The sequence below is a fragment of the Electrona antarctica genome (assembly GCF_951216825.1).
Source record: "Electrona antarctica genome assembly, chromosome: 16".
NCBI lineage: Eukaryota > Metazoa > Chordata > Actinopteri > Myctophiformes > Myctophidae > Electrona > Electrona antarctica.
The window spans coordinates 43,174,056-43,193,033 of record NC_136797.1 but is presented as its reverse complement, the minus strand read 5'-3'; the positions used below and the strand labels follow the sequence as shown (position 1 = coordinate 43,193,033).

The 18,978-nt window shown below is 40.9% G+C and overlaps 1 protein-coding gene across 2 annotated transcripts in view; it reads right to left on the bottom strand.

Moving 5' to 3' along the window:
- stom (stomatin) overlaps positions 1-18,978 on the bottom strand; it is a 48,670-nt gene that overhangs the window by 10,151 nt on the left and 19,541 nt on the right. The window contains exons 1-3 of one of the 2 annotated variants that reach the window (XM_079524865.1): positions 5,746-5,973; positions 4,437-4,549; positions 1,279-1,351 (exon numbers count right to left, since the gene is read on the bottom strand). In XM_079524865.1, coding sequence (XP_079380991.1) covers positions 1,279-1,351; positions 4,437-4,549; positions 5,746-5,824 — 265 coding nt within the window. In that variant the 5' untranslated portion in view covers positions 5,825-5,973. Of the gene's footprint in view, positions 1-1,278; positions 1,352-4,436; positions 4,550-5,745; positions 5,974-18,978 lie in introns of those variants that run through there. The other variant, XM_079524866.1, reaches the window with a different exon arrangement.

Here is an 18,978-nt window from a genome sequence, read left to right as displayed (position 1 = left end):
ACACAAACTCTTTCAACTTTTTTTGTTTCATAAATATGTCACTAATAACATATCAAAAGTCGCCCATGTTAAACAGTGGTTTAAACAGGTTTTCTTGTCTAATTTCCACACAAAAGGTTCAGAACTGTCCACAATCAACCAGAAACTGTGTTGGATGCAGCTTGTAAAAAAAAAAAAAAAAAAAAAGAACTTAACCATTCAAGTGCCATTTGTGTAGGCTATATTAGGCTATGTTTACAGTATGCACTGGGTTTTTAATGTTCATTTCATATGCATTATTATGTGAAGTGCTGTTCATGTGATTTTGTTGATGGAAAGCACTGCATTTTCTGAATGAAGGAATAATTGTTTATCATCATTGTTGTTGTCATCATCATCGTGGGGGAATTAGCAGACAACTCTCTCTCTCCCTCTGCCTCTCTCATGCACGCTCCACATTGTAATTAGCAGGCAACAGTGCAACACTATCTCTCTCTCCGTTTCTAACACAACAGCGACACTTTTGCCCCTAAACACAGGGACGGACATAGGGACGGACATATGGACATAGGGAGGGACAGACATTGCTGTTCCTTGGAGTGGTTGCACCACTCAAAAAGAGAAAACCTGAATGGAGATGTGGTGCGTGGTTGGAGCAGACTGGCAGTTAGAGGAACACAACCACCCGCCCATCACATCATATCCGCTCAGCCCATGTACAGTATGTGTCCAAGGTATCCATGGAAGAAGGAAGCTCGTCAGATTATGTCATGTATATTGATTATTCTATGCGCCATACGTATTTAAACCCATCAAGACTTTTCCAAGTAGACCAATAGACACAATAGACACAGCATTACAGGCTAGCGTTTAGCCTAACAGCAAAATTGATTTGTGTGCCTCTGCCTCAGTACAGTCTGCATTTAGGCAGTGGTGGAAAGTAACTAAGTACATTTACTTAAGTAATGTACAATATTATGGTGTTTGTACTTTACTTGAGTATTTCCAATTGTCAGTACTTTTACTTCTACTCCACTCAGAGGCAAATATTGTACTTTTACTCCATTATTTACTTGAAAACTTTAATTACTAGTTACTTTGTAGATTATTATTATTATTACAAAACATACAGTAACCACAGCCTTATATATATTTCGGCCATTTGAAAATAGCTGATCTACAAGCTCACAATGCGACACATTGTGATGTATTGTTTTTGTTCTTGCTCACTGTAAATCGCTCTGGATTAAGTGTGTCTGCTAAATGCCTAAATTGTAAATTGAATGTATGGTTTCTAACCTGGTCCTTTGGCTCCTCCTCGCACGATGCGCCCCAATCGGAAAATAATGGCTCGCTCATATTCCTTCACAATCTGTGAAAGGAGACAAAGCACACCAAGAGATCATTTCTTGACATTCCACAGATGACCTTCAAATGAACATCAAGAATTTATCATGGATTGGCCTGGGCCGTGGCTCAGCGGTCCAGGCACCTTGGCTGGTAATGTGCCGCGGGTTCGTATCCCGATCCCGATGTCGTATCCCGATCCCCCCCCCCCACACATTTCCTGTCAGCCTACAGTCTATCCCTCTATAAAAAATAAAAAATAAATAAAGGCGAAAGCCAAAAAAATAAAAAATAATTTATCATGGATTGATGGATGACATTCAGTTGTCATTGTATTATGCGCACCCACCACAATGTCACCCGTTTACTAAAGTAAATATCACACAATAGACCAATAACTGGTTTTATCGTCGTGGAAAGGGATTTCCACAGGTCATTTTCTGATCGGTTTCCTAAGAAAATAGTCTCATCAAAGGTACGAGAGCTCCTCCTCATGCCAAAATGCTTAATGATGAAATGTCTCACTTAAAGCTGGAAATATACTCTGTATGCCCACATAGATATCTTCCAATCCACACCACCTGTCCTACAACAGTTACATTTATATTGGATTTAATGAGTTAAGTTTAATTCTACATGCTTTACAGCTCATCAGTCATCTCCACACCTGCTTCTGAAAGTTCAAGTTGTTTGTAAAGTTCATTTGGGCTACATATCTGTATCTTTAGCCTTCACATTGTGAAGTAATACACTACTTGTTATGGATGATCTTTGTAATGGTGATTGTTTTTGCTGGTATGGCAATTTAATGACATCACAGAACAGCTGACATTTTATGATTATTAATTCATTAATTGATATTTTTGCTAGCACCATAATACTGACTTAGCTGACCTAGCCATACAAATGTGGAACGCCCTACCAAAAGCATTTTTTTTTAAAATATGTTTGATATGTTTATTGACAATGTTTACATGTACATAAAAATGCACATAGTTATACATCACCATCAAAAGGATAAATGCGACACCCCCCCCCCCTTCCCCCTCTTTCCTTTTATTTACTTTATATTTTTATTATATTTTATTTTATTTCATGTCTGTTGAATTACTCGATCAAGATGTTGTCTTTCATGTTTACATTTCCTCATTATTATTGTTGTTAGTATTATTTATGATTATTATTTTTCAAATGTGTTATGTATGTTGCCGTCTCCTTGGGGAGACAATTTTGTATTGAAGAACTGAATGATGATATATGATGCATATGTATAAAATGTATTGTCTACCCCAGCAATGACAATAAAAAACAATAAGTTGAAAAAAAAAAAAAGGATAAATGCATTCCATTGCAGTCCCTTGAATTAAGAATCCCCGAAAATATGTGAATCCCTAGGTTGCTTCAAAACCGCTCTCAAAGAGCACCTACGGATGGCTGCAATTTGAAACTTCCCTTTTTTACTTTCTTCAACTGTAACCGATGATTTCATTTTTTTCCATAGAAGTGTATATTTGTACGTCTTTAAATGTTCTGATGAATTGAAAATGGAGGACCCTGATGTAAACAAGTCAAGTCAGGATTATGTCACGGCTTGTAGCCTTGGTATAATACAATATATAATGGCCTTGAGTGTATTAGTAGTTTTATAAACAGAATTCACCTGCAACTTTTTTCTTTTCTTTCTCAAAACAAATTTCTACGCAAACCCTAGCTAGTGGGTGATTTCATTTTCAAAACAATGAATAGACAACTTTTTTTTTGGTTTCTGCAGACATGCCATGATAGCAGGGTAAAGACAGCCGCAGCTGTCAGGACCATTGTCTGTGCTTGCTACTCTTAATAAAACATAACATATGAACAGCAGCTGTGTTTACCTTTCTATGGCATGTGTGGCATTGTCTGAAAAAGGTATGACATTTTCCTGATGCAGGCTAAATGCTGCCACAAGTGGAGTTAATGATCTAGTGGCATAGGTGATCTGACTAAAGGCCTGGTGGTCAAGTGTCTGTGCAGTAAATAACATTGCTGCATAAAGGATTATATCGCAGACTACATACAACTAGTAGTATCATTTGAACCCTGGTGCAGTACTCAGTTTTACAAGTATGCACCTTTGGATTCCAAAGACAGACTATAAAGGGCTGTCAACAACAAGAATGATAACTGAAATGATGGTAATTGTGTGAACATCCACACTGGTGAACAGACATGTTTAACGGACACTTGGGTGACAAAACATAATGCTAGTGTAGCTAACTGACATTGAATAAGAACCCTGAAAAAAAAATTGTATAAAGTCTAAAGCCTAGTTCAGAGTTTCAGACCAAGGATTTCTTTCCAAACAGTTGCGAGAGTGGCAGATAAAAATATAAATCACAATCATTGCAATTCGACTCAATGACGCAATTTGAATTTGCCCCTGAAACATTCTAAAAATCGTTTAGTCTCATCGCGACTCGTTGTCTGTACTAGGCTAATAGAACCTCGCTTTCCACCTCGGAGGAAAGCCTGGTCTGTGTTTCTAAATCGCTGTGTGATCCGGTCTAGACCGGATGGTAAAATCTAAAAAAAGGGAAAAGAAAAGTCACACTTGTGTGAAGTGAGGGGCGCTCTTATCATCATACATCATGATCATACATCACATTCCGTGCTCAGCCAATAAAATCATCACAAATGTCATTCCGGTCAATCACTTTTGCCAGAAAGCTGTGCATAGGAGGAGCACGCCTAAAAAAATCCCGTCTGCGGTTTCTGGCTTTTTTGGCGTCGCTTTGTTTTGGTCACCCCCTGTTTGTTCACCAGTCGCTACGAGTTGGAATAAAAGATGGATATGCCAAACAAACTATTTCAAGACGTACTTGAAGAAACGTGTCGGATTCATACACTATTACGCCTCATCAAGGCTATTATTGTGTAGGCCCTAAAATTACGATGCCCTTGATCACAGGGAATTTGGGGTACATCCGATTCTGATACCGTTTTGTGGTTTCCTGCCTGATAACTACTGTTTAGGAAAGCTTAGGAGTGCAAGATATCAGACTTGCTATTGACTAATACTGTATTGTGTATGCGAGTAGTAGTGCAGGCCAAAACAAGACCCCTGCCCTAACCTTAATACACATCCAAATGGAGAGAGGCAGGGTCATGATCATCAGGGCTACGGAGGCCAAAACCAGGATCCATCCACACATACCAATGTCAGGTTCCGTATCAGTATCCCAAGCTGAAAACAGGCCAAAAAAAGAAGAAGAAAAAAAAAAAGGTTAAAGCAAATCTCAGACTAGAATATTGCCATTTCATGCCAGGCTGTTAACACACTGACTGGACCCTCTAGTTAGTTCACGGACAGCAGATCGAGAGGCATGCTAGCCCCTTTCGGGACCCGGCCTCAGTTACCTTTTCTGTATTTTGTACTGCCGTCCAAAATACAGAAAAGGCAACCGAGGGTCCCGACTCATGAGAGGGGATAAGAGGCATGCAGGATCAGTCCTTGCAGATTTAAAAGTTACCTTCATCGCTGATATCATAGTTTCTTGGACCTATACAAACAGAATTTAAAAAGCCTACTTAAAAATGCAGATTGCAAATGAAAATTAAATTATGCAGGCTACTGATGTATCTGTATTTGCAGGATCACATTGGTGTTACATTGCCTTGTATGTGTTTACTGTTTATCCTGGGGTTATATAGTCCACTTTCCAGAATGTGAACTCGAACATGTTGAGTACACCAAGGATTTATGTTATAAATGTCGAGTATGGGTCCCCAGCATGAAGAAACTGCAGGATGCTAACTTGCATATGTTGAGCAATATTCATAATTGGCATAATATGTGACCATACCATTAACAACCAAACATAAATTTCATCATGCTGAAAATTGCTCAACATATGCAAGTTATCATCCAGCAGTTTCTACGTGCCCCATACTCAACATTTCTAACATAAAACCTGGTGTACTCAACATGTCTGGGTTCACATTCACAATGGGGCTCTATGGGCTGGCAAGTAGACTATTAATTAAGTTGTGTTGCGTGATAGGCTATACTTGTATTTATTTTTCCAAAAATAGATTCAAAGATGCCTTGTGATTAATTGCATTTGGCCTACAATAAGATTGAAAATTCCTTTAATTTAAAGGTCTCAAAGCAACGTAATATTAGTACCCTCTCTACACACTGCTTAATTATTTAACCACGTTATTTTGGGCGAGCGACACCGTCGTACGACGAAGTACGAAATGAATCAGGCCTTATTATACCGTCACTATCATATCAATATCGTACAACGGTCCATTGTTATCTTCCTCTTGTCGGCAAGCCACCGCCCACCAGAACTATCTTACCCCCGAGTGGCGACGCAAAACGAGCCATTTAACGGTCCGCGTTTATCTTAACGTGTATGCAGGCAGCCTGCCTACCTGCTAGACGGGGTTCTCGTCTCTTCGGCTCTCGCCTCTCTTTATTATCCATGTCGTCCATAACCTCACTTTCCGACATGTACCCTGCTTGTTGTTGTCAGTGATTGTGATGGGACGATAGTCACGATACTATGATGAGCATTGAGCTTCGTAGATACTAGCTACTATGTCAGACACACGCACTACAGACAGACTCTACTCTAGCACTCTATGAGCACTCTACTAGCGTGGGTGTGGTGGTAATAATAATGGCTGGCAGGGATGCCAGTTTTGCGATCGAAACAAGCAACCGGGTCTATTGATAACAAGCGCAAATAGGGCAACCCAGTAAAAGTTTATTGTATAAATGTGTTGTTTTTAGAGCAGAGGTTCTCAAAAATGTCTCGTCATGAAGGACCCCAAAATGAATATGTATTGGCCACGGAACCCCATCTGCAACATTTCATACCAGTGAGCAGTGGTGGAAAAAATTCACACCCGCGTGAAGTGAGGGGCGCTCTAATCATCTTACAACATGATGATGTAAAACAAACATCCGCATCACTGAAGTGCCAATAATCACGGTAAACCACACCCTCGAGTGTAATAGCCTATTGCTTAATTAAGCAATATTACACGAGAGGGGGTGGTTTAACGTCATTAATGCCAGCAGGGCGAGTTCAGAAAGCAACGCAGAAGTGTAAAGCCCAACACACACCGTCTGTGAACGCCGCGTGTCAAAACAGCCGCCTCCGTTATTTTCAATGAACCTATCCCACACCGGCGGCGTCAGACGCGCGTTCACGCCTCGCCTGACGCTCCGATACGGCGCTGTTCTATTTTCCAGGCGTTGCCGCGGGCGCGTCGCATCCTGTGGGTGTTGCTGTGCGGCTATGACGCGCGGCAATACTGTGCCGCGTCGCTGCGCACCCGCTTCACAGATGGTGTGTGTTGGGCTTAATAGTGCACCTCCTTGAGTGTAATATTGCAACAGTTTTACCCTTAAAACTAAGAAAATCGCTGAAAAAACATGTTTTTTTGAGTGGTGCAAACCACTCCAACAACTGGCTTTGTTAGTACCCGTGTGTGTATGTGTCCCCAGAAAAATGAGCATGGTTACTATGGTCACTGACATTACGTCAGACCACAGCTGATCAGGCTATATAAGACCTTGCACCACTCAGTTCACACGGGTGTGATTTTTTAATGACAGATGTCACTACGACCACAAATGTCCCAAGAAACTAGCTAGCCTAGCCACCGAGTCTACTGCGCTCTGAGAGAAAAGCACGCTGAATTGTTTGTTTTGATTAGGCGTTGAAATAATATGGTTTGAAGAACGGCTAGAAAGGTGTTCAACCAATCAAATTGCTTCCTCAAAAACGACCTGTTGTATAAATGTACTTAGTTACTTTCCACCACTGCCAGTGAGTGTGACCCCAATAATTAAGATTTGTGTTGTAAATTATTATTTTTTTAAAAGAAAGAAGATCTTACAAGCTATTTTCAAATAGCCCATGTATTATGGGGTTAAAGTGGCTTAAATGAAGAAGTCCAAATAAGCAACTGAAACAAGCCGTTGAAACAAGCCCAAAAAAACAGTTTGCGGATGACTCAGACCTGCTGGTCTCGGACAGGGTCAAGGCCAGGTTGAAAAGGCCCTCAGCTCTGAACTCGGTATCTGCACCTGGCTCACTGAAACTACTTTCACTACACCTGTCACCTGGGAAAAACTGAATCCAGGAAAAACTGAATCCATTCTCTTTGGATCGATTAGTAATATCAGCTAGGCTGACTGCTCCAGATTCGGCTCATACAATGGGTTAAATTTATCTCGCTCCATTAAGAAATGTGAATCCCTAGACTCCTTCAAAACCGCTCTCAAAGAGCAGCCCGGGTAGCTGCAATTCGAAATTGTCCCCCCCCTGGCCTCCTTTTTTAACTTTCTTTAACTATATATGATGTCCCTTTTTTCATAGAAGTGTATATATTTATAGTACGTCTTTAAATGTTATGATGAATTGAAAATGGGGGACCTTGATGTAAACAAATCTTTGTGCTTTTTCTGGTTTTATCCTCGTAGCAATTTCTTTATTGACCTGTACTTTTGTCTGAACTGTACCCACAAACTGTGAATACAATTTTCAATCAAGCAACTTTAGGGGGGAAAGCCCAAAGTCGCTTATAATAAGCAGACCTGGCAACACTGCTGGCTGCAGTAAATAAATAAACAAACAAAGCTTGATGTGGCGGCTGGCCAAGTAGGCTACTTAAACTTCTTCTTTACAAACAGCCACAACTGCACAAACTGCCCTCCCACTCTGGGAGTTTTGGTGTAGAGCACATCAAAGATTTCTACAAAAACCTAGGTTTATGCAAAGACGATTTTAAACTGGTAATGGTAACAACTGATGAGGTACTCAAAAAATGTGTGCCCGGCTGCAACCCAACAATATTCCCTCCAAATTCCTCAGAGACTCAGCTGTCTCCGTCCATAGCTCCAATCATCACCCACATAATAAACCTCTCCATCAAACAGGGACAGGTCCCTCAAGATTTAAAACATGGGAAAGTAACCCCCCCTGCACAAAAAGGCAGCAAATTAGACCCCGGCAACAACCGCCCTATTTCTATTCTAAGCTCCATCTCGAAAGTGATGGAAAAAATTGTCCATGAACAGGTTGAACAAATCTTGCCAATAAAAATAACGAATGTATATATGAATTCCAATCTGGCTTCAGAACATCCTATTCCACTGACTGACCCCAGCTCATTTCGATAGATTGGAATGGCTTAGGGTTGACTGACGACAGAGTAGGCTACAGCAACTTGCAATGGGCCATGGTCTACTCTACAAGATTCGCTACACTTCTAAGATACCCATGTGTAGGCCAGTAAGTAAGTAGCCTTGCCGAGCCATGAGGCCCATAGGGGCAGGTGCCTATCTCCGGTTTCTGTAGCGTGAGGCAGCTTGATGTACAAGTACACCCCCTGGACATGACGCTAGTATGTCGCAGGGACTTACCCCCAATCCAACCCTTGATGCTGAGTGTCAAGCAGGGAGGCACTGGGTCCCATTTTTTAGAGTCTTTGGTATGACCCGGCCGGGGATCGAATCCCGACCTCCCAGTATCAGGGCGGACACTCTAACCACAAGGCCACTGAGCTGGTATTATAAAGGCAGGCCAGTACCTGTCAAAATACTTCCTTAATGTCAACAGTCCATAGTCCAAGTCCATAGTCACAACACCGGAGGGAGTACCACAAACCATGCTCAACAAGGGGTTAAATTAATTTCGCTCCTGTTAGATAAATTCTGACATGTTGTTTACACGTCATGTCAAGTTGGCCACTCCATCATATTCTGTTGGTCAACACATATAGAACTTTGGGCCCAGACCGTGTTCCATATAAGTCATATTTGGTCATCTTGCCCTTTTTATCATTTTACTCTTAGCCTACTGCCTGTTTACTCCGGGTTGTTCTTCTTATCATCATAAATGTCATATCATCCATGTTTATGGCCAAAATATGTTTTCATCTGTCCCATTTAATATCTTATGGAAGTCTCCATACTGTCTGCCTGTAGCCACAAAATTCACCATACTGTAGTGTGCTGTTTTGATTTTAGTTTACATGCAGCTGCTTCGATATCAGTGTGGCCTTGGGGCCTAGTGAGAAGGAGCATTTCTCTCTGTTGAAAGTTCACAGTGCAGGGAAAGTTATCAACAGGTTGCCTGGCAACGCCAGCGTCCACGCTCTCCCGGCTTGAGGCGACATCAATGATACCAGTCTCATCATCCATGTGCTGGTCCAATGAGCGCTCGACAACCAGCGCCACCGTGGGATATTGCGGAAATGAACAATCTATTGAGCCAATGAACGTTTATCAACAACTGACGTGATCTACAGTATTAATGCCTGGGACATACTGTGAAGGAGTTCAGGTTCAGTTCGGATCCATATTGGAACAATTGAATACTCTAAATTATAGTGATGTATTGTACTATTATTATTATTATCTGAACCATGTAGCACATTCTCTATGTAAATTGACTTTATTACCTACTAAAAATTACAGTTAAAACCTTAAACTTCCTCTCAGAACTTTATTTCGTCTGTCTCCAATTCGTTTTTAAGGTATCCTTCTATTTTTTATGGTACCGTGGCTGTCATTCAAGATTTAAAGGGCTATTCACTCATTTTTAAGGTAAATACAGCACGGTATTTGGTCTCCCTGCTGGGTTATTGAAGGTATATATATATTTACAGTCCTTTCTAATTAGCATTACAGAATAGATATAATTTATTTTTATCCATTAAATGGCCTTTCTCGCCATCTTTCCAACAAATTGATCCTTGGGTCGCCGGATTTTTATACACAACAGCTCCTATGCCACTAAAATGTGTAACGCCCTTGATGTATATTTTAACCAGGGAGTGTTCTCCTGGAAACCCTGCTGAGACCCTAGGCCCTAGGGTGTCATGACATAATGTTTAAGCAGATGGTCAACAACTCAAACTAACTATAGAAGAATACCAAACTGAACATGAAGCTTGCACTTAATTAAAACTGTCCCATAAATGTGAAATAGCAGAAAACATGGTCAGACAGTGTGGTTCATCAAATATTCTTCACCCTACCAACAGCCGTTAACAAATGTGAATCCCTAGACTCCTTTCAAAACCGCTCTCAAAGAGCACTTACGGGCGGCTGAAATTCGAAACTGGCCCCTGTAAAAAACTTAAAGCTACTCATAGGATGGGGTTCAGTGGTCTTGTGGTTAGAGTGTCCGCCCTGAGACTGGGAGATCGGGGTTCAATCCCCGGCCGGGTCACACCAAAGACTCTAAAAATGTAAGGACAGAAAATTGAGGACACCAATTGTGATTGGCTGGAATGTGATTATGTATGATGATAATAACACCCCTCACTTCACACAAGTGTGATTTTTACCTTTTTAAGGGGCACTAGCCCCTTCTATAAACAGCTTTTGTCCCCACACGTCTCAAGATTTGCCATCGACAATGAAAGGGGAATTCAGGTCAAATGTCCACTAAATCTTGTCCCCACAATATTTGCCATTGACATTGAACGGAGAAATGATGTCAGAATTCCGCTAAATATGATGTAAATTAAACCTCAAAACATTAAACGCCATTGACATTGAAGGGAAAATGTACGTCATATGTAAACGAGCAAATCAGCTAACCAATCACATGTTGGTGGGAGTGCTTGTAGTAATGACAAATGTCCGCTAACATAAATTGATGTACGATGACAAGAGCGCCCCTCATTTGACACGGGTGTGATTTTTTTTAACTGTATATTGTATAGATAGATAGATAGATAGATAGATAGATAGATAGATTCTTCATTGTGTCATGCAGAGGTGCCCAGTGGTAAGGAATTATTCCTGGGAAATTCAGTATATGCACCTAATGGATATATATATCTTTACCACTAAAGCTATTATGGAATTATTACCTTATATATTGAGTGAATAAGTAAATATAGGAGAAAATTATATTTAGTCTCAAATGTTGCACATAACTCTCACACAAGTTAAGATCACGTTAATAGTACATCACTCATAGGTAAACACACAGGCCCGCTCCAGCGTCATCCTCTCAGCACGTGCACACACATACCCTAACAGGAACACAGGCAGGTTCCCTCACAGGTCAAAGTCACCGCGACTGGACCGGACTGAGCAAACAATGGGAACGGATGATTCACACACACACACACACACACACACACACACAAGCTGACTTAATAAAACACGTACACAACACTCACACATGACAGAAGATGACCGGGAGAAGATGACCGGGAGAAGATGACCACGCGAAGCGATGACGACCACACGATGGATCAGACCATCTGAAGAAAACTTGTGATTGGCCGAGTGGCGGCACTAAGAGACTATAATACTATGGATGTTGTTGGTGAACTTGACTCATTGTCTCTAGGATGAGTCCAGGGCTGAACCAGAATGATAATTCATTGTCAGCTCTGCGGTAATCAAAATCGGTAACATATCTGTCTCTGTTCGTTATAGTATGATTGTATAGGATTCATATATTAGGATTAGGCTCAAGCATAATTGTAACTAGAAGTAGGGCATAAAACTAATTGACTGAAATTGTAAATCTCTGTGTGTTATTACTGAAGTTCTGGTCCATTTATGGGAATAATCATGTAAACAAACGCGTGTGAATTTTGCACCTCTCTGGGGGTTAAAGGTGAAGGACCCAGAGGTCAGAAATTCTAGCACCAGCCCACATGGACTTATAGGACACACCATACAAATCATTGCTTCAAGTGTACAATGAAAACCGTTTTTTTTTCACACAAACAAAACATTCTGCCTTTTTTCCCACGCTTTACATAAGAAATCTGTTAAAGCAAAAATACCTTTCCTAAAGCAAAATTCAGGTTTTTCATAATCCTGGAGGTGGTGATTTCGCCGTTCCAATGCAGAGATAACGGTCGAATCCGCTGTGTTTTGCACTCCGTCCGTCCGTGTGTGTGTGTGTGTGTCCTTCCTTCCTTCCTTCCTTCCGTCCTTCCGTCCGTCCGTTATCAGCTAATCTCCGGCACCGTTGGCCCGATCCATGCCAAACTTTGCACACACACTCCCTGGATGCCAACGACGAACCTCTACCCCAAATATTCCTCAACGGCCTGTTATAGCGCCACCATGAGGCCGATTTAGGCAAAACACATTTCTGTAGATAACTTGTACACATTTTATCACACAATTCGGTATACACTATCTCCATAGTCATGTGATCAACACAGATCTGCACAATTTCCCATCTTCCATCCTGATTGGCTAAGATTGGCTTCCAAAACTCACATTATTGGTCCGTTTCGAACAAAATGCCACAAATCACAAACACAGTGTCCAATTTCCATGAAATTATACACGCACATTATGTATGTGCACTCCCTAGAGGCCATGGGGGAAAAAAAATTCCCTGCATCCCTCCACATCTGCCGGTTATAGCGCCACCATGAGGCCGATTTCTGCAAAACACATTGTTTATGTTTGCACATATTTCATCCAAATCTCACGCAAATCGGTACACATGATCTCTGTAGTCATGTGATCAAGACGAGCCTGTTGGATTTCTCAGATTCTACACTGATTAGCTAAGATTGCCTTCCAAAGTTTTCAGGAGTAGCCCGTTTTGTACAAAATGCTGCACATGTCCTGCTCATCCAGAATTCTATCCTCAGAGATGCTATGAGTGATCTGGCTCTGCATTTCCTCAACAAAATGAAGAAAAGTGTTACAAAAAACAAAAAAAACATGTTTATATTACTCCTAAACATTTTGCCAAACATCACACACACTCCTATCCTCCTGGTGGAGACCTGTGCCCAGAAGGGCACTTTTTCTAGTTCATCATAATGGGCAGTAAAACAAAAAATGAATTTCATTTTCAATTTCTTTCAAATCACACACTAAACACAGTACCAATTAATCTACCCGTTTCTAAAACTAATGGTAAGGTCCCAGAATGCAGCTGTGCACAAAAAGATCTTTTTTGGATACATTTTATGTAACATAAGGTTCAGGGCCATAATTCTTTTTAATAAGACGATATGTTCTTAGTTTTGGTTTGTACCATAAATCAACAGCCCAACTCTCCTTATACCCAAGGAACATATAGTTCTGTATTTCATGAATATTACAGCATAGTCTATTTAAATAAATAAATTATGAATTATTCATACAAAATAAAGACTTTACTTCATTGGCCCAGGGGTAACCATTAGAAATGTCCCAGTTAAAAATCTTTTTGGTTAGTCTGTCATCGGACATATTAACAAGTCTATTCCAAAGTCTCAACATCTCACCTTTGTGTCTGATATTTACGGGCATGAGGCATCCATCCCATATCTCCGCTAATAGCCAAGATAGGTGTAAGCTTATGAACTCCAATAAATTACCGTATGGCTCTATTTTGAATTGTGTTACAACTTTCATTGTCCGGAAAACCCCATACACCGGAGGCGTAATCTGAAACAGGGCATACACAAGACTGATATAATTGTGTATATGTATAATATCCTAACTCCTTACAGGCTTTCACCTTATTCACTACTGACCCCAGAGCTCTACCAGCTGAATCAGAAAGAACCTGAGTGCCTTCCTTGAAGTTCATATGCTCATCTAAAGTGAGGCCAAGATATTTATATGTCTGTGTGTATAATACAGTTCTCCCAAACATAAATGTACAGATGGTAGAAGTGTGTATAGTCTATAGTGCATATATGATGATTTCCTTTTTGAATGGCGAAAGACAAAAGTGTGTAAACACAAACATTGAAGACAAAAGTGAGGACGCAAATTGTGACTGGCCGGCGTGATTGTGTGGGAGATATGCCATTGGTTGAGAATGAGATGATGTATGACTTATGATGATAAGAGCACCCCTCACTCCTGGAGGACGGCGGAGACTAAAATATCAAAAGATTATATTAAACATATATAAATGAAACAGTGGTGGGAGCAATTGATCTGAATTTGACAATGCAATACTGGGGAGTATGGTTGCCTATTTAGGCAAAATAATTTATAATAATTACAATAATAATTATAATATTTTGTCCAATCATATAAAGGGCAAAAAAAGTGTTCACCTGAATGATGCTAATAGTTGCTACTACTTGTACTAGATGTTCAGCAATACAAATGCAATGCATGTTTTCTTGTACACACAACCTAAACTCTGCACTTACTTTAGGTATGTCATATCCACGAAGACTAGACTATGGACTAGTGTATATAATAATATACATATGACTGTGATAATGGTAGCTGATTCGGAAAAGACTCTGCCATACCAGGAGGTGTGATTATTATCACAGGAAAGCAAAAGGAAGGATGGTGGGCGGCTATGTTGGAGAGGCCTAGAACTGCATGCCGGCTAATCCGCTTTTAATTAGGGTAAGTAGAGGGAGTGTGGGACCCTCATGGATTAGTCACAGCACATTGACAAAGCACCAAGCTGGGACCAGTGTACGGATGCATTGCCAGTGGCCAGTTAGGGCCACACTAACACCCTCTCATGCGTGAAAAAATGCTCTTCCCTCTCCCAGCGGCTGCCTTGGATTTGACCTTTTTGCTTTTAATGCTGAAGGATCTCTGGTCTCTAGTGGGCGAGGAGGATAAGTTACAGCATATGATTCACTCATTTCCCATCCTGGTCTCATTGCTCTCTCTCAGCTGATAGGCTACTCTATCTGTGCTCACCCTTGCACCCTATTATCAACCCTTTTTGCTAATCCCAGGGCACTTTGTCTTCCTCCTTATGATCTATGTCTGTCTGTCTGTTGGTCGGTCAGTCGGTCGATCGATCGCCTTTGGCTCTAGAGTTTATCTAAAGAACCAATTAAGACACACAAGTCTATGCCGTCTGCAGAGTTATAGAGAATCACTCCAAATGCATGGAAATGCCGTCTTCTCATTTGGGAGTGCTCTGTCTTAGATAACATAAACATGTTGATCTCACATCATTTAACTAAAAGACCAAAGACTAGACTACCGGTATATGAATTTTGATATCACAACAAATCAATTAAGTCAAAATGTGCCCTGCATGGGCAGTTGAGGTATAGTGCTAGTTCAGGATATAATAATCAATAATCAAGATTCTTTATATTCTTGATGCTTACACATGAACAGCGCAGACTGTCAGCACAGACTATGTGCTGACAGTCTAATAATGCAGCCAGAACTTTTTTACATTTTCCAACAATGGGCCGATCAGACACGTATGAGGGGTCAGGTAGAAATGTGGGTATATATGTGAGATTGAAACCTCCCTCTCACATTCTTCTTTGTGACTGATAGGCAATACATTTCATTTAAATAACTATGAGGTAAACCTTAGGTTATTTAATTGGGTGAGGTATAGTAGGCCAAGTGGACTAAATTAGACTAAATACAAAGTTTAGTTCACTTCAATAACTTAATTAGGCAACACATATTTTCCATTTTATTTGTTTGTTTATCTTATTTATTTAGCCTGCATTTGATAAGCTACTGCAAAATCTGTTACAGCTAAAGTGGTATATAACTTTTTAATTTTTGAGGGGCGCTAGCCCCTCCTATATTCAGCTATTAAGTGTAGATTTCCGTCCTACGCAAACATTAAATTCCCATCGACCATGAATGGAGAATTTTACGTCATAGTGTCTGAGCAAATCGGCTTACTGTCTATTTTTGTCCGACAAACATTAAATTCCCATTGACAATGAAGGGAGAACTTTACGCCATAGTGTCTGAGAAAATAGGCATAGTGTCTATTTTACGCCATGATGATGTACGCCCCTGATGTGCGGCCCTCACTTCACACAGGTGTGATTATTTATTTTACAGGCCATTATAAAAAGGTATAATTCCTTAATTACCCAGCTGCCAATAAAAGCCCTACCAATGAACCATTGTGAAATAAGCAGCAGCAGCAGCAGTCTCTCCACTGGCACAGGCACTGAGAAGGAGAAGAGAAGGGACACACTTACTATAGACAAACTGTACATGGCAGCCGCTGTTCACAATGTGCAACACTGGGTGGCAGTGTTGCTCTCCAAATAACAATAAAAACAACGTATCTGTGGTAGAAGAGCAGCAAGGACTTGATCTGAAATGTGATACTGCCAGGGGCATTGTATGAGGTCTACAAATAGAACATGTTTAAGTTTAATACCAGGAGAGTGCCATTAGAGTGAAATAGGCCTCGATTCTTTTGGGGGGGGACAGGTGCTTTGGGCTGCACAATGCACATCATCACATCACTGGCAATGAACTCAAATGCTGTGGTGCTGTGGTTTTCAAAGTGGGGTCTGGGGACCACCAGGTGCCCTTGCGGGGCTTCTAGGGGTCCCTAGTAAAATCAGTTAATATAGCATCAATGTCAGTTTAACTACTTTAACCCTATTCTATACATCTGTTATTCGAAAATAACTGATCTACAAGCTCACAATATGTTGCGATGTGACATGCTTTGCTATTTTCTAAATATTTTTGAAAAATCTAGAAAATGTGTGAAAAACGACAAATCTTCCCTTATGGGGGGTCCCTGCCACAAAGCCATTACATTAAATACAGATCAATCAGGGGGTCCTTGACATGAAAATGTTTGAGAACCACTGCTATAGTAGTATACAGAGACTATGAATGAATGGAAAGACAAAAACAACATAAGGTGGAGGGGGAGACAGCGCACAAAATATTTGTGGCAAAGTAAAATAAATGCAGCGTTCTGCTTCGTGAGTTGAAATAGTGATGTAAAATTATGGAAACTGGTGGTCACAGTCAAGCAATTTTTCAATCGGACAATAGTACTTATGACTAATGGGACAACTGTGCTATATATATATATATATATGGGAATTCCTGTGTGCCCGAATCCGCAAATGGCATTTGAAGCAAGCAGGTTTACTGTGGAGGACACAGTGGCACACACCAACGAAGCTATACTGCAAATATCACTTCACACATTGAGATTCTAGCAAAAACATTGTCAACAACAAGGACAATAGGATAATGTTATGTTTCACTTGAAAAGTTTAAGCCAATTCTTTTTTAAACTATTTTACATATCTATTGACTCTTTTCGATTAGGCCTATTAAGATACATAGATATCATAGACAAAGCCTCAATTAAATTGCAAGTAAGATGTTGAATAGGTAGGCACCGTAGGCTACCGCTTTCATTAAGACATGTGATCAAACACATGCAGTGCAAAAGCTATTTGTCGTATTGAAAAAACATTGCAAGACAGCCGGAAGGTATGAACCATCTTTACCAAGTTTGTGAGAAAGAGCAAGTAGGGTCAATTATAAAATCACACTATATTTCCCCCTGTGCATGCAGGTCTCGGGGCCCGTTCTCTCAGTGCAAAGCACAACAGAGAAATCAATTTCCATGATGATATATAATACCAGATTATCCTGGCAAAATTCTGCAATGTCTGTGGATAAGCCTTCAATGTATGATTTTTTTACTCAAAAGTTCACAGTGAAGATGGAGGTCACGAAGGTCACGGCAAAGATAAGCCGGGAACTTGTAAATCCTGCCAATCTGTTTTCAAATTACTGCAGTAACAGCATGCGAAGGTGTTGTTTCCGTGTATTATGGTAATGTAATAGCTCAGGCAGGGTCTTCGTCTGCATCGCTTCTGTTTGTTTCCAGGTACTGTGACGCCCGCGTTTGGCATTCTGCTCCACTTCTGCAGCCGAAATGAGTTCTCTCGCTCCCCCTCTAAACTTATAGAGGATGCTGCGCCCACACAGCTGTTCTCCCTCGAGCTGGGTGTACATAAAACATAAAAGGAGAGCCTATATGAAAAATGCACAGAGCGCTGGAATATAATGTGCTTGATACCCTGCTGCTGTCGGCCAGGAGAGAGATAAAGAGAGAGGCCTGCCCCGGATAGCTTCCCTTTTCTCCAGAATTCGTTTGACTGCAAGGCTTGGATGGTTTCCTCCTGCGCAAACATTTACACGGCGTGCTCAATCCGTGGATCACGTTACAAAGATTGATTGTTCGCTTACCTCTCACCCTTCACTGTTTCATTGGCCAATATGAAATCAAATGGGATTCTTGAAAGAGGAGAATCTGAGCGATACTGTAGACTGTAGAGTTATGCACAGAACAAGTGGCTGCCTCACAGGCAGACACGAACTAGTGTGTGTGTGTGTGTGTGTGTGTGTGTGCGTGCGTGCGTGCGTGCGTGCGTGCGTGCGTGCGTGCGTGCACAGTGCACACATGCATGCGCAGGTGTGTGTGTGTTACCTTGCAAGGCCATTGAGTCAAGTGAGTAGAGACACATATGGCCAGTCACCATCATGTAATTTTGGCGCACACAGGAACAAAATTAAACAATTTGACATTGGATCAACTGATGTGAAAATGCAGTGAAATTGAAAATGTTGCAAGCCAATGACTGCACGTTTTTGGTTGGCTTTCCTCCTGCTCATGCAAAGAAGACTGGGGATATAAGGATTATTTCTGCACAATATATTGCCAAAAATTATTTATTCATTTATTTGATTGTTTGCTTGCCTGCCTTCCTTCTTGGTGTACAGTATGACGAAGTGTAACCAAGAAAAACACATTTTCCAGAGACACACAGAGTGAGGGAAGGGAAAAAACTCATAACAAAACAATTGAAAATGCCTCCAGTCCCCCTGCCGCACAGCGCTGAGTGCCGGATCGAAACAGACATTAC